Below are 11,293 nucleotides of genomic sequence, written 5' to 3'. Positions count from 1 at the left end.
TTCCACCCCTAGCCTGGGAACTTCCATGTGCTGTGAGTACGGCCATAAAAAGACCAAAAAAAAAAAAAATGCTGCATCTTCCATGAGGGAAGTGATCCAAAAGTAATCAACCTGCTGTTAGGTAGCTGGATGATCACCCCAGGGAATGGTGCCATACTGGGGACTTAGTGTTGGTCTCCATTGTCAGCATACTGAGCACTTAGCAGTGGCCATAACCAGACTAGCCTTAGTGAACGGAAGTCCATGTTGCTGAGCCCATGCATAACCTCCATGTCTGCCACCATGACCACTGTTCATGAGTGTTCCCTTGGGTGGTGACAAGAGTGGCTGGGGAAAGAGACTGACGGGTGTTCACAGAACATCCTGTCTCATTGATTATTAAAATCCTTCTCTGTTGAGTTCACCCACTGATGAGCATTCACAGGGGACACAAATATCTTCACATACCCACCCAGCCTCCCCAGTTCAGAGATGTCTATCCACATACCTCCTCCCCAGACCTCTTTGTTCCCAATTTTCCAATCATGTTCCTTCCAAGTCCCTGACATCCACAAACCACTGGCTATAGCCCATGAATTGGTGTATAATCACACATTTCTCCTTTTTTTTTTTTTTTTTGGTCTTTTTTGCTATTTCTTGGGCCGCTCCCGCGGCATATGGAGGTTCCCAGGTTAGGGGTTGAATCGGAGCTGTAGCCACTGGCCTACGCCAGAGCCACAGCAACGCAGGATCCGAGCCGCGTCTGCAACCTACACCACAGCTCACAGCAACGCCAGATCGTTAACCCACTGAGCAAGGGCAGGGACTGAACCCGCAACCTCATGGTTCCTAGTCGGATTCGTTAACCACTGCGCCACGACGGGAACTCCATATTTCTCCTTCTACGCAAAATGAACAACTAAGTGCATTGGTTGAAGTTCTGCCCACCAGGAGGATGTCCCTTCACAGCTGTCCTTCAAGGTTGTCACAGAGAGGGGCCGTAGAATTGCAGCTGTCCACTTTGGGTGGTGCCTGCATATCACAAGGACTGTCTGAGATCTCTCTTCCTCTGTTGACCGATGATAGGAAAGTCTTGCATGAGACTGTGGGTTCAGGCTGGGAAAGAGACAGCAGTGGAACAGAAGTGGGGGCCATGGACACTTGGGCCACTTTTTCAGGTAACTTTACTGTGCCTTCAGGGTCTGCTCGGGCCTGATCTTGTCTATCTACCCCTTCCTTTTGATGATGGAATGCTGCTGTGCACACCTGATTTTGTGGGTTGATGGGTAAAACAATAGCCAGTTCATGATGGGCAGCTCAGATCTCATGGTAACTTGGTGGCTCCTGGTGAAAGGTGTAGTCTCTACCAAGGCCCAGGAGCAGCCCTAAAGCTGTTTCCTGAAAGGAGAGTATTTACCTGAAGAGGATGGCAGAGCTTTGCTCCTAAGGGCTTATGCTGTGATTCACCTATGTGGGCTTCCAAAACCTCCAAACAGCATCTCTATCTGCCTCTGACACTCTGAGCACCATTGGATGTCCTGGATCTTACGGTCCAAGTGGCAGAACAGCTTAGCCAGAAGCCTGGACCTATTGCAGAGCCTTCTCTTGTTCTGGGCCCCACTCAAACCCAGCAATTTTTCAGGTCACTCAGTAAATGAGCCAGAGTAACACACCCAAGTGAGGAAAGGTACCTCCAAAATCCAAAGAGGACCCTAAGTATTCTCCCCCTCTCTTGGTGGCAGATGGGGCCAGATGTGACAACTTAGCCACCTCAACATGGCCTAAACCTCTGGATCCTTAGAAATGTCACTGAACTAGAAGGCATTTGATTTTTTTTTTTTTGGCTGCACCTATGGAAAGTTCCCAGGCCAGAGCTCAAACCCACACCACAGCAGTGACCTGAACCACTGCAGTGACAATGCCAAATCCTTAACCTGCTGCCCCCCAAGGGAACTCTAGCCCTACATTTTCGTTGGATTTCTTCCTAACCTCTGACATGAAAATATCTTACCAGTAAGTCCAGAATGGTTGCTACTTTTTGTTCACTAGGTCCAATCATCAAAATATCATCCATATACTGGACCAATGTGACATCGTGTAAAAGGGAAAGATGATTAAGTTTGCTGTGAACTAAATTATGACATATGGCTGGAGAGTTGATGTTCCCCTGAGGTAGGACAGTAAAGATGTATTGCTGGACTTGCCAGCTGAAAGCAAACTACTTCTGGTGGGTCTTAGACAAGGATTGAGAAAGAGGCATTTGCCAACTGTATCGCTGTATACCAGGTACCAAGAATGTGTTCATTTGCTCAAGAAATGAAACCACATCTGGTACGGCAGCTACAACCAGAGTTACCACCTGGTTAAGATTGTTTTTATTTATTTTTATATTTTAAAAATTATTTATTTATTTATTTATTTGGTCTTTTCTAGGGCCACTCCCGTGGCATATGGAGGTTCCCAGGCTAGGGGTCTAATTGGAGCTGTAGCTGCCGGGCCTACACCAGAGCCACAGCAGCGCAGGATCTGAGCCTCGTCTGCGACCCACACCGCAGTTCACGGCAACGCCAGATCCTTAACCCACTGAGCAAGGCCAGGGATCGAACCTGCAACCTCATGGTTCCTAGTCAGATTCACTAACCACTGCGCCACAACGGGAACTCCAAATTTATTTTTATTTTTATGACTGCACCTGCAGCAGGTGGAAGTTCCCAGGCCAGCGGTCAAATCAGAGCTGCAGCCTATGCCACAGCTACAGCAACACCAGATCCAAGCTGCATCTGCAGTCTATGCGCAGCTTGTGGCAACATGGGATCCGTAACCCACTGAGTGAGGCCAAGGACCGAACATGCCTCCTCATGGATTCTAATTGGGCTCTTAACCCGCTGAGCCACAATGGAACTCCTGGTTAAGCTTGTGATAATCCACTGTCATTGGCCAAGCTCCAGCTGTCCTCTGCACAGGCTAGATGGCAGAGTTGAATGGGGATATACATTCAACTGCATCTTTCAAGTCCTAGGTGGTGGCACCAATCTCTACAATCCCTCCAGGAATGCAGTATTGTTTTTGGTTTACTATTTTCTTAGGAAGAGACAGTTCTCTTTCAGCTGAACTTTTCCACCATAATAACCCTCACTCCAGCGTTAAGGAACAAATGTGAGGATTCTGCCAGCTGCTAAGTGTATCTATTCCAATTGCGGAATCTAGAACTGAGGAAATAACCACAGAATGGGTTCAGGGAACAACTGACCCACTGTGAGTGGGACCAGCTAAAACTCTGTTGATAACTTGACCTCCATAAGCCCCTATCCTGACTGGTGGATCACAGTGATATTTTGGGTCTTCTGGAATTAGTGCTGGTCCAGAGCCAGTGTCTAATAATCCCTGAAAGTTCTAATTATTTCCTTTTTCCCAGTGCATATGCACCTTGGTAAAGGACCATACGTCCCATTGGGGAAGACTGGGAGAAAGATAACATACCAATTTTTGCTAGTGTACCAGGGTCCTTCCTCAAAGGGTACCAGCATCCTCTTCATTAAAGAGGTTCTAGGTTTGTGAAATGCATCAAGTCTGAGAATTGATTGAAAGGACATGATGCAAGTTAGACTTTTGTTCACTTGACCTAGAACTTTTCTGTTTAAACAGATCAAATAAGAATTTAGTAGGCTCCCCATTTATTTCACTTTTAGGAACACTACAATCAACTAGCCAATGCCATAGGTCTCTGTGGGTTAGACTATTCTGATTGCTGCTTGACTCTGCTATCCATGATGATAACCACAACCATCTTGCCTTTGGTGGTTGGGTGCCATGACTTGGCCTGTGCCATCTCAAGTTTCAATTTCTGTGATTACATGTAGGTTTTCCAATTCAGTGGCAGCAATTACTGCTGTAAATTTTGATAGAGGGAGAGGGAGAGAGAGAGAGAGCAGAAGGAGAGACCACAGAACTCTTCTAGGAAGCTGGTGTTCCCCTCACGAATTTATTTCTCACAGTTGAAAGTTGTGTCCCCTGGACCCTCCCAGGATGGGTGAGAATGTCTTAAGTGAAAAATGCATTCTAACATTTCAATCTCTTTAAACCTTTAACTCCCTTCCTCTATAGTAAACCATAGTTACTATTGAATTGTTTATATCTCCTTCCAATTTATCATATTTTGCTTCATGTATTTTGGGGCTTTGTTGTTAGGTGTTTTCATGTTTATAATTGTTATTTCTTTCTGATAGATAAAAACTTTTATCCTTATATGATGTTCTTCGTCTCAAGTACAATTTTAGTCTTAACGTCTTTTGTTTTGTTTTGTTTTGTTTTTTTGGTCTTATGTCTTTTTAGGGCACCCATGGCATATGGAAGTTCCCAGGCTAGGGGTCCAATCGGAGCTTCAGCTGCCAGCCTATGCCACAATCACAGCAACACCAGATCTGGGCTCTGTCTGTGACCTACACCACAGCTCACAGTAACGCCAGATCCTTAACCCACTGAGTGAGGCCAGGGATCGAACCCACAATGTCACGGTTTCTAGTTGGATTCGTTTCTGCTGCACCACAATGGGAAGTCCTTAACATCGGTTTTATCTGGTATTATCATAGCTAATCCAGCTCTCTCTTGGTTACCATTTGCATGGAATATCTTTTCTATCCATTTACTTCCAACCTACTTGTCTTGGAATCTATAGCGAGTCTCCTGTAAGACAGCATAGTTGGATCACGATTTTTTAAAAAACAAATCAATTCTGACAACTTCTTCTTTTTTTTTTCTTTGTCTTTTTAGGACCACATCTGCAGCATATGGAAGTTCCCAGGCTAGGGGTCAAATTGGAGCTGTAGCTGTCAGCCTATACTACAGCCACAGCAATGTGGGATCCAAGCCGTGTCTGTGACCTACACCACAGTTCATGGCAATGCCTGATCCTTAACCCACGGAGCGAGGTCAGGGATTGAACCCGAGTCCTCATGGATACTAGTCAGGTTCGTTACTACCGAGCCACAATGGGAACTCCTTTTTTAAGTGGAGAGTTTAATCATTTACATTTAATAAATTACTCATAGGGACTTATTTCTGCCATTTATTTCTATATGTGGTATCTTTTCCCCCCAATTTCTCCTTTATTGCTTTCTTTTGTGTTAAATGGTTATGTTTTAGTTTATCACCCACAGTGCCATTTTGTCTTTTCTTGTGTGTGTCTTTTAGGGCCGCACCTGCGCATATGGAGGTTCCCAGGCTAGTAGTCTAATCAGAGCTACAGCTGCTAGCCTACACCACAGCCACAGCAACGCGGGATCTGAGCCTCGTTTGAGACCTACACCACAGCTCATGGCAACGATGGATCCTTAACCACTGAGTGAGGCCAGGGATCGGACCCACAACCTCATAGTTCCTAGTCAGATTAGTTTCCACTGCGCCACGACAGGAACTCCCACAGTGCCATTTTGCGAATGTGAGTATATGTAGGAAATAAGAGGATATCCTTAGAAGTGGAATTGCTAGATCAAAGGCAGGGTAGGGCATGCATTTAAAACTCCGAGAGGGACCTCCCATCATGGCTCAGTGGTTAAGAAACCCAATCTAGCATCCATGAGGATGTGGGTTCCATTCCTGGCCTCGCTCAGTGGGTTAAGGATCTGGAATTGCCATCAGCTGTGGTATGGGTCACAGACATTCCTCAGATCAGGGCCGAAGTGGCGGCATATGGAGGTTCCCAGGCTATTGGTCAAATTGGAGCTACGGCTGCTGGCCTTTGCTGCAGCCACAGCAACTCCAGATTCAAGCCATGTCTGCAGCCTAGGCCACAGCTCACAGCAATGCCAGATCCTTAACCCACTGAGGAGGCCAGGGATCAAACTTGCATCCTCATTATTCCTAGTCAGATTTGTTTCCACTGAGCCACTACCGGCACTCCCCTCAGCCCATCTTAATGGTTATTATTTCCCTTTCCCAGCGGAGGAAATCCTAGGCTGAGACGTGAAATCATTTGCACAAAGTCACACAGCCAGTAGGTGGCCAGGTCTGGATTTCAAACCTGAGCAAGTGCTCCCAAGTGCTTTGTTATATACTGCCTCTGAATAATATTATAATTGTACAGAACTGCTGCAACCACCATTTCTGCGTGCTATGTGCTGTGCTAAGGGCTGTCCCCACTAATTTATTCAACAAATGCACACTGAGCAGCTACTATGTGCCAGGCATCCCCATTTTAAAGGTGAGGAAACAGGCCCAGGAAGATTCTCTAAAAGATGGGGACGCACCGCACCGTCCTCGACAAGCTTCCCCAGCTGGGTTCCACCTGTGTAAGGTATTCAGTTGGCGGTCAATTAACCCAAGACATTGTCGCCGCCCCTAAGGGCAAGGACCACCACATCTACACCATCCGCTGCCCAGGCGCCACGGAGGAGCGGTTGGAGCGAGACTAGCTTCTCGAGCCGCCGTCGGGAAGACGGTTGGAAGCCCCGCCTCCCGCGCTTGCGCGCTGCGCGTTCTGTCGGCCCACTCAGCTCCGGGAGTCCGGGCGCGGTAGGAGGCGTCCTCGAGGAGCGCGTTCGTCTGCGCCGGCGTCGGGCTCGCGCACGCGCACCTGCGGCGGCGTCGGGCTCGCGCACGCGCACGGCGGCGGCGGCGGTTCCTGCCGGGGGCTGCGAGGGCGGGCGGCTCCGAAGGAAGCGGTGGTACTGAGGGGCTCAGCGGCAGAGGCGGCGGCTCGGCGCGCGTGGCTCTCGACCCGGTTCGCACCGCGGCGGGCGTTTTGATCTTGTCCAGGAGCGCGGGCGCGGCGGCGGCGGCGGCGGCGGCGGCGGCGGCTGCCCAAGACCTGCGGCCTAGGCCTCAGCGCAGCGGCGGGCTCGAGTGCGGCGCGGAGCCGGCCTGAGGGCCCTACGCGGCGGCACCATGAGCGTGGAGGCGTACGGGCCCAGCTCTCAGACGCTCACCTTCCTGGATACCGAGGAGGCCGAGCTCCTCGGCGCCGACACGCAGGGCTCCGAGTTCGAGTTTACCGACTTCACCCTCCCCAGCCAGACGCAGACGCCCCCCGGTGGTCCTGGAGGTGGAGGCGCTGGGGCCCCGGTCGGCGCGGGGCCGGGCGCGGCCGCCGGACAGCTCGACGCTCAGGTGAGCGGCACATGGCGGCGCCGGAAGATGGGGCCAGGCCTCGGCGGCCGGGAACCTGCCCTGGCTCCCCCTCCATCGGGGCAGAGGCTGATGTGCTCGTGTTTCAAACTCCAGTCGGGCCTGGAGTAACCTGGCGGGGTCTCTCCCATTCAGGACGTCCCCGGAGTAACCTGCCCCGGCTCCCGCTCTCCAGCCGGATCCAGGCAAACCTACCTCAAGTCCTGCTCTGGTTGCGTCCGGGTGATTTCAGGATCTCGTTCAGGCTAGGTCTTACGCGATCTGTCCCAAGTCCCCTTCCGGGTCTGTCTTTGGCCAAGTCGGGGATGACCTGTCCCCGAGTTCTCCAGCTGGGTCGGTGATCTGCTCCGGTCCCCTCCTCTGGCTGATCCGACCGCCCTGCCCCACCCCCTTACCTGTGGTCGGAACCTTCAGAGCACTCTCCCTTACCCCTCTTATGCCCACTGAGCGGCGGATTCAGATTTCCCTGGGCTCAGGGACGCTGGTGAGAGGAGGGTCGAGGCTCCCCCAGCAGAAACGGAACTTTTGCCTCCAGTCGTGAACCCCATACTCGTTGGCTTTTAAGATTATTCAGGAGGCAGTTTGCGTTTTGTTTTTCTTTCTGGCATTGCCTGTTGCTGAAACCGACCTGTTACGTAACTCCGCAGCCCTGCCTTGGAAAAGTTGGGTTTGAGTTTGTTCCTCCAACGGGGTAATAGTGGTGGGTTTTACTTAAATTGGTCTGCCACGTCAGAGACTTTTGTTCTTAATGATGTGAAGACTATTTTAAATTTGGGTTTGTGTTATGAGAAGTATTGGGCATACACTTCCTGGATCTGGGGCCCTGCCCTAGGGTGGGCAAGGGGGCTGGCTGTGGTCTTGAACTGGGCTCACTTGGGAATGTAGCCATCATCTTCTGAATCTCAGATTCCATTTCTTTGCCTGGTACCTCCTTTGATTTTATTTTCCTGAATTCTCAGCCGTGGAGGAGATATAGGGCTTGCCTTGTTGCAGGTGTCCCTTGACATGAGGACCCACCGTCAGATCTTGGGGAGCCAACCTGTCCTCAGCCAGAGTGAGCTTAGACCCTGTCCTGGGGAAGGGGGCTTACATTGTAGTTGGTTGAGTCACTCCCATGGGTAGACCACCCACTTGGACTTTCTCTTAGCCCCTAATAGAAGCAAAAAACATTTGACTCATTCTAACCTCAGATTCCTTAAAAATAGATGCTTGATGGGTGGGGGCATCAGGGAGAACAGGTGTGCATGTATGTATGTTTTTTCAGTTTTGTTTACATATGATGGGGGAAGTTAGAGGGGAAAGTTTGCATGGAGACATGAATGAGCCACCAGAGACTCTTGATAACACTTGTAGTTTCATACCTTGTAGATTTGTTCCCACAACTTTAAAATGGGGGTAACAGCTCTTATTTGGTTACCTTTAGACATATGTGAAATTGGACTTCTGTATGAACGGATAGACCTGATAGTGTTGTCTATAATTTGCGTCCACCATGTCCGGGAAGCTGAGGATAAAAATCTCTTGGTTGAGCAGTGTGTCATGACCTATGGTAGCTCAGGGTTGTGAAAGGTAATTGTTTTATTGCAAATCCTTTTTAAACTGTAGCCTATAAAACAGCAAACCTGGGCAGCTCCAAGTTGTAGTTTTGGTCCTTGGTTTCTGTTTTCGGTTAATTGTGGGGGCGTGTCCTCTTTTAGTTGCAATAATTGATTACTTTTCCTGCACCTGACCATTGAACTGTACTAAATAAGAGCATTAAAACACTCCACTGGAGGGAAACATTATAGTTGAACTCATTTGAATTCTGATGACATCAAAACGGTTTGTCCTTCCTTACTTTAACTCTGTAGCCTAACTTTGGATTTGTATTTTGGGGAGTAATATCCTTGGAGTCACAAGAGGAAGCTTTGGATTTGGGGGCAGGAGAGTCTGAATAGAACCAGAAAGTGGAAAAAAATTGAGTATCTCCTGTGCCAGTTGGAGGCATTGGCTGCCTACAACATTTGGGAAGATTTTCCTTATTTGTCTTCAGACTTGTCTGTGTAACCAGCTGTATGATGGGGCTTCTATTCTGAGTGCCTTTTGATTTTATCTTACTGGCTGAGTGGCTGTGAATTGTCACATGCTATGCATCCACTTTCATTTCACAGCTTTATTGAGATAGAGTTCATGTACCATATACTTCACCCATTCAAAGTGAGCAGTTCAGTGGTTTTAGTACATTCAGAGTTGCACAGCCACCACCACAGTTGATTTTATGACATTTGCATCACTGTAAAAAGAAATCCCACATCGCTTAGTCTGTCAGTCCTCCCTTCTCCAATTCCAAGCAACCGCTGTTTTTTCTCTCTGGATTTATCTCCTCGGTATGATTCCATATAAGTGGAATCATACAGTATGTGGTCTTTGGTTCTTTCATTGAGCCTGTTTTCAAGGTTCATTCATGTTGCATGTGCTCCATTCCTTTCGATGACTGAGTAATATTCCATAGATGGACAGACCACATTTTGTTTATCCTCTTACCTGTTGGTGGACATTTGGATTGTTTCCATTTTTAGCTGTTATGAAGAATGCAGCTGTGAACATCTGTGTACAAGTTTCTGTGTGGGTGTAAGCCTTCAGTGAAACTACTGGGTGGTCTGGAAACAACTGCATGTGGTTTTCAGGGCCTGCCAGACTGTTTTCCAATGTGTAGCCACTTTTGATATGTCTTGACTGCCAGTTTTGCACAGTTGGTTTTACCTGAAAGTTTGTTTAGGTAACACATGTGTGTCATGGCCAGGATGGGTGGGAGAATGGCAGGCCAAGCTGATGCCTGCTGAGTTCTGCATTGGCTCAAATAGCATTTGTTTTCTTGTTTATGAAATGAAATTGATATTTATCAAAGCCCTTGAGATCCTGGGATAAAAAGCACTGACATGGCCTTGCCAAGTGTCCTTAAAATAAAGGGGCAGTTATCTTTTGAGCCTTTGACCCTTTTGTAGCCCCTTCCCCTACCCCTCAAAGGGCAGGGAAAGGTAATTTCAGAAGTCCTTTGCATAATAGATGGTGTTCCAAACCTTCTGGTCTGCCTAGTTGGAATATTTATTCTTGATTGTTGCTATTATTGTATTTCCTCCAAACACTGGAATTATGGTGAAAATCTTAAGAGTTGAGAACACTACCAAACAAAAAAAGGAACATGCCATTGATACACACAGCAACATGGATACATTCCAAAATACACTGAATGGAAGTTCCCATCGTGGCGCAGTGGTTAACGAATCCAACTAGGAACCATGAGGTCGCGGGTTCGATCCCTGCCCTTGCTCAGTGGGTTAACGATCCGGCGTTGCTGTGAGCTGTGGTGTAGGTTGCAGACGCAGCTCGGATCCTGTGTTGCTGTGGCTCTGGCTTAGGCTGGTGGCTACAGCTCCGATTTGACCCCTAGCCTGGGAACCTCCATATGCCGTAGGAGCGGCCCAAAGAAATAGCAAAAAAGACAAAAAACAAAAACAAAAACAAAATACACTGAATGAAAGATGCACTCAAAATAAAAAGAGTATGTACTCTATGATTCTTTTGATATAAAACTCTAGAAAGTGCTGAGGTGACCTGTTTGGTTTTAAAAAGCACATCAGTGGTTGTGGGGAGGGGAAGAAAGGAGGGAGGAATGAGAAAAGCGGGAAGAGACTGGGGGTGATAGATGTGTTCATTATCTTGATCGATGGATTCACGGGTGTTTACATACATTGACGTGTGTCAATTTATAAGGTTGTAAAAAGGTTGCTACCTAGTCTTCAGAACCTGGCTGCTTCAGAATTCATGGAAGGCTCTTCTGACATATCCTTGACTATCGAGGTAAACAGATCATCTTCTGCTTCCTGACCCTTACCTTGTGATAAGGAATGAGTTCCATACAGTCCTGGAGTTCCTAAAAATGGTGAGTTTAAAATTTGAGTGGGCCTTTTCTTTTGGTTTTGTGAACACTCAGTTAGTACAGCTGTGGCATAAGTACTGCTTTAAGAAAATTAAGAGATAAGATGCTGCTAACTTCATTGGAGCTCTGGCAAGTGTTCAGCTAGCCCTTTTTTTAAATTGGATTTCTGGGGTTTGGCTCCAAATGTTTAAGACTCTCCTAGTGATTAAGAGAAAGGGAGTTCCATGTCGGTTAGTGCAGAATAAGTGAAATAACTTCTAATTGTATTTACGA

At 47.9% G+C, this 11,293-nt stretch overlaps 1 protein-coding gene across 4 annotated transcripts in view; it reads left to right on the top strand.

Annotated features, from left to right (window-relative positions):
* The window catches only part of UPF1 (UPF1, RNA helicase and ATPase), a 38,534-nt gene continuing 33,783 nt past the window's right edge, over window positions 6,543-11,293 (top strand). For 2 of the 4 annotated variants that reach the window (XM_021083468.1, XM_021083469.1), the window contains exon 1: window positions 6,566-7,083. In XM_021083468.1, coding sequence (XP_020939127.1) covers window positions 6,862-7,083 — 222 coding nt within the window. In that variant the 5' untranslated portion in view covers window positions 6,566-6,861. Of the gene's footprint in view, window positions 7,084-11,293 lie in introns of all 4 variants that reach the window. The other 2 variants (XM_021083471.1, XM_021083470.1) reach the window with 2 other exon arrangements.

Source organism: Sus scrofa, chromosome 2 (genome assembly GCF_000003025.6).
Source record: "Sus scrofa isolate TJ Tabasco breed Duroc chromosome 2, Sscrofa11.1, whole genome shotgun sequence".
In the NCBI taxonomy this organism is placed as follows: domain Eukaryota; kingdom Metazoa; phylum Chordata; class Mammalia; order Artiodactyla; family Suidae; genus Sus; species Sus scrofa.
This window is presented reverse-complemented; position numbering and strand designations above follow the sequence as displayed.